Consider the following 4325-nt stretch of genomic DNA (forward strand, 5'->3'; position numbering starts at 1 on the left):
CAGTCTCCAAACCAATCACATTTATGTCACCTCAGATGGTCACAGAAGGGGAGGAATTTCTCCACAGACCATGGGATAGATAGGATGTTTCTATCTGGGATAGAATAACCCTCCAGTGATTCTCAAACTACCTGGGTTTTCTCAGAAGGCAGAACCAAGAAAGCAAAAAGAGGGCTCATATCATTCCTGATTGATCCACACTCATATGTAATTACTGACTTTTCGTTTTAAAAGCGTACTACAAAGTGTTTTTTTTGTTGTTGCAATCACCTCCTGTTCATCCTATTGATGAGGGTGGGATGTCCACCAGACATTTGAGAGATGGGAAGTAATGGCATCTGTCACTGCACAGATGGGTTGACCGGTGTTATTAGTCATGTCTACTCCCAGACCAAGGAAGAAGGGCAGAGCCAGACCCACAGGCCTCACTAAGGTTTCCCTGCATAGCTGAGTAGACAACCAGGGGCTGGGAGGGTGAGGGGGATCCCATGTTTCCATAGGAGGCTGTGGCTGGTCTATGTGAAAAATTCCATGGCTGACAGAGAACTGAAACCTGATGTTCCAACATGGGCAGGTCAGTGGTAGTCCCTTAACAAGGAGCATTATTTAGCTGTGGGACCCTGTCCAGGACAGCAGGGTGGGTAGAGGCACATGCACACAGGCCCTCTAAGACCATCTCAATGTTACCAGATGTCACAGCAGCACCTGACAGTGAGCTTTAATATTAGTCCTTACACTGTGCTTCCTTCATTAAGAAAGAGCTCAGCCACAGGCCAGGTCTTTGCCATGAACCCACGTGTTTGTATATAATACAGTGTATCTTCATATCTGCTCTGTAAATTTAATTGGGTTTAATGGGAAGGAGTTGTACTACAAGACTTGGATGCAAATGCTGTCAAATTTTATCTTCTCCAAATAAAATGAAATGTAGTTATTTATATTGAGACAGGTAACACTACAGTTTTAGTTGAGTACTTTAGTGGGGGAAAGAAGACCTTCACATTGTTTATGCAACAATGCAATTGTTACTGCCTGGCCACAGAGAGATGGAGCCTCCACACCTTACATGCCAAGCTGAGTCATGGGGCATCTTCCTCAGGCTTTTAGAGCCAAAGGCCTCCATCCTCCCAGGTACCACCTGGCCATGTGTCATGGTCTTTCCAACCCAAAGGCAGTGCCACAGGCCCTGCGTCCCTCTGGGCACTGAATCTACAGCCCAGGAAGCCTTAACAGACCATTCAACTCATGGGAAGCCTATAGCCAAGAATACAGGATGCAGTGCTTTCTCAAATGTTTATTCCATCTTATTAGTTTCTCAACATACCCCTTTTCCAACAGTAATGTTAGTCACTGTGGTGTAAGCAAATGGATTTAACACTTTATTTCAGAACCTTGTTCTATCTGCAAGGTAATGAGATGATTCAGATTCTTATGAAATCATCCTCTTGTTTTGTTGCCTGTGGTTCTGTGTTAGGATCTCTGGTTTAACAGAAAAAAAAACGTCTCCAGTCTGGTCACAAAAGCTTCTCTTGAACTTCACAGCAGAACAAGAATCTTTCTTCTGAAACCCCCATTTTGTGCTCTCCTTCACAGCTCAGTGAAACACAGAGGAGTCCCTGAAGGTTCGCACAAAGGCCATGAGTCCTAGATTCCCACAGTGCTGGTTGTCAGAAGCTCATGGGGATGTGGTCATTGTTTTATCTTCTAGGTGGAAAACTCAGGCAAATGTGTAATCTGCCAGGATGGAGGAAAGCTCGTTGGCTGTGGTACTTGTCCCAGAGTCTTTCATGAGGGCTGTCACCTCCCACCTGTGGAGACTAGAAGGTTTGTGAGATGCAGACCCCTTCTCTCATTTTATAGACCCTTCTTCCTGCAATGCTCACTCCCCCTGCGGGATTCTTCCTTGTGTCCTGATGGGGACAGAGCTGGGCTGGAGGTACAGGGGTCAGCAGTATGATCCCAGGAGCTGTTGAAAGATGCTGGCAGCAGGAGGGAAACATTCTCTAGCCTCTGGGAGGCTGAGGCCAATGGCTGGGTCCTTTGCCTTCATAATGTCACTGTCCTTTCCAGAACTCTCCCAGCACAAACCCCCTGTTTTATAGAAGTGGAAATGCCAGCTCTTTGTGTTTTGTGTTTATTTAGAAAAGGAAGGATACATGGTCTGGTTTCCTCATTGTGCATGTTCTCAACAGGCTAATGGAAGCCTGAGGCCTCCAGGAGTTAGGGGCACAGTTTCAAGCACTCTGGTCTGGTGGGTAGTGTTCCTGGTGCTCTCAGCCGCTCAGATGGGGAAAGGAGAACCCACCACTCACCCTGACACTACCCTCCATCCCACTTACCCCTCTATGACTACCCTCTATGGGAGGAGGGTCATCACATAAAAATTGTAGAGAGCCTGAGAAGTGTATCCATCCTTCTTGTTTGCCTACTGGCCATTCGTGAAAGGAGAACAGTGGTAGCCATAGTGATAGTGACAGTTTCTGGTCCTTTCCTTGCTCATTTATATCTGACATCTCAGGAATGCTTGGAAGTGCACATACTGCACAATAGGAAACCCTCCAAGCCAGCAACATGACAGTGAATCTGAAGTCCTGGTGAAGGTTATGGGGCCTGAAGAGAAGCTGGTAAGTTGAATTTGAACCTTAAGCATTCTCCTTTCTCCTCACATGTAAGAAGTCCATCAATCACAGGTTGAGGGGGTGGATGCCAAGTGGTACCTAGTTTTCTGATAGCACCTCAACCATGCTGCAAACTCACCAGACCTGTTTGCAGGAAAATACTCAGCCATTACCTGTTAGTGTCCAAGAGCAATACCAGTTTGGGGAAACTTCCAGAAGACTGGGGTAGGCATGCGTGTGTCTGGACATGCCTATGGGCTCATTCTCTCCAAGCTGTTTTTAATTCACTGCCTTTTTCTTTTGCAGAAATGTGCGTTCCTCCTCTTAAATGTCTATGGCCCTTTAGAGAGCAAAGTTTTCCCAAATATTCCACATGAAAATTATGTGAGTAACAACAGCAAACCATCAATACAGGCTACCATAATGTTATCTGACCTTGACACGGGTTCTTGTGGGATTTGTGATCTGAAGTCCCCCGGGAGAGAAAAGCATGAGCTGCCTGTATCTTTCACCTTGGATTTCTGCTGGATTTGATGGGAATATTTCATAGTGCAATAGGCAGCCATTGCACTATGTCAGTAACTCTCTTATTGATATATTTCTCACCAGGTTGAAGAGGCTTCTCGATGCCTAAAGAAACTTAGGAAGTTGGACGAAATCAAGGAGAAACTAAATAAGGGAGACTACGCCCGTGTGGGATATTTTGTTCTGGCCATGAATGAATTCTTTACTATCCCCAGTGTAAGTGGCTCCCCTGTTTCCATTTCATTTTCCTCCCATTAAGTCACTCTGCCTTCATTTCCTGGTGCTGGGAAATTTTAGAGTTTCTCTCATCGTATGAAAGGCCATATAAGCAAGGGTTTCAGGAAGTGAGTAAGTTTTAAAATTCAGGATTTATGCTCACCAGGGAGAGTAACAGTTAGTCAGAAGGTTTCTCTGTAACCAGAACCCCAGTCCCCTGAGGGTTCATTCCCCTCTGAAATGGTGTCACGATGCGCACAGAGAACAGTCACTTCCTTCTGCTCCAAACCTAAGGAGAGAATTTTGCCCTAAAGTCATTCTGTTGTTCTTGCCTCTCCCCAAATATACTCACTCAGAACTCTCAGGGATCCCAAACTGCAGAGTCCTTTGCATGTGAATGGACTATATACTTAACAGGGGACTCAAGAGGGGAATAGAAGTGACAAGGTGAAAGGAAGGTTACTGGTTGTACATAGACATCTGTGATATTTGATTGTTACTAAGATCTTAGATTACTTTTCTAATTCTCACTGAAAGAGACAACCCAAACCTAATGAGTAAGAGTCCTCCAGTGTAGTAATGATTTCCCATTTCTGTCTAGTCAGCTAGAAGTAATCATGTTCTTAGGAAACAAGTTACTCTTAGATGCATGTGTTTTTTAGACTTAACCTGGTTAAGAGTCCCTGTCATTGTCAGTTGCAAGGTATCTAAGGACACTGATAATGAGTGCTATTATCTTTGTTTTTTTTTTCTAGTGCAATGATGCAGAATTCACTAAGGATGATTTTAAGAAGACTTTCAAAAAACAGTTTGCTATTCAGGAGACAAATTAGAACAGTGCACTGATGTAGTTGATGCTGTTCGCATCTTGAAAAGTCCTACTTTCAGGCAGATTTCTTTTTTTTTCTTCCATTGTTGTTCAAGTACAGTTTTCTTCCTTGCCCTCACCCCTTTCCACCACCCCCA

At 44.5% G+C, this 4325-nt stretch overlaps 1 protein-coding gene across 1 annotated transcript; it reads left to right on the top strand.

The window, feature by feature from the left end:
- The first annotated feature begins 1675 nt into the window (after window positions 1-1675).
- On the top strand, window positions 1676-4325 carry LOC123817929 (nuclear body protein SP140-like protein). Its single transcript, XM_045837709.1, has 5 exons — window positions 1676-1824; window positions 2519-2624; window positions 2925-3002; window positions 3228-3359; window positions 4115-4325. The coding sequence occupies exons 2-5, from the start codon at window positions 2604-2606 to the stop codon at window positions 4190-4192; spliced, it is 309 nt and encodes a 102-aa protein (XP_045693665.1). The 5' UTR covers window positions 1676-1824; window positions 2519-2603; the 3' UTR covers window positions 4193-4325.

Source organism: Phyllostomus hastatus, unplaced genomic scaffold (genome assembly GCF_019186645.2).
Source record: "Phyllostomus hastatus isolate PE091 unplaced genomic scaffold, TTU_PhHast_1.1 phas_contig_2394, whole genome shotgun sequence".
In the NCBI taxonomy this organism is placed as follows: Eukaryota; Metazoa; Chordata; class Mammalia; order Chiroptera; family Phyllostomidae; genus Phyllostomus; species Phyllostomus hastatus.

Bases quoted from the DNA above. Each gene is read 5' to 3' on its own strand.
- LOC123817929 (XM_045837709.1), top strand. From the start codon at position 2,604: ATGGGGCCTGAAGAGAAGCTG. The intron at 2,625-2,924 runs GTAAGTTGAATT...TTTCTTTTGCAG, and splicing joins TGGGGCCTGAAGAGAAGCTG to AAATGTGCGTTCCTCCTCTT. The intron at 3,003-3,227 runs GTGAGTAACAAC...ATTTCTCACCAG, and splicing joins ATATTCCACATGAAAATTAT to GTTGAAGAGGCTTCTCGATG.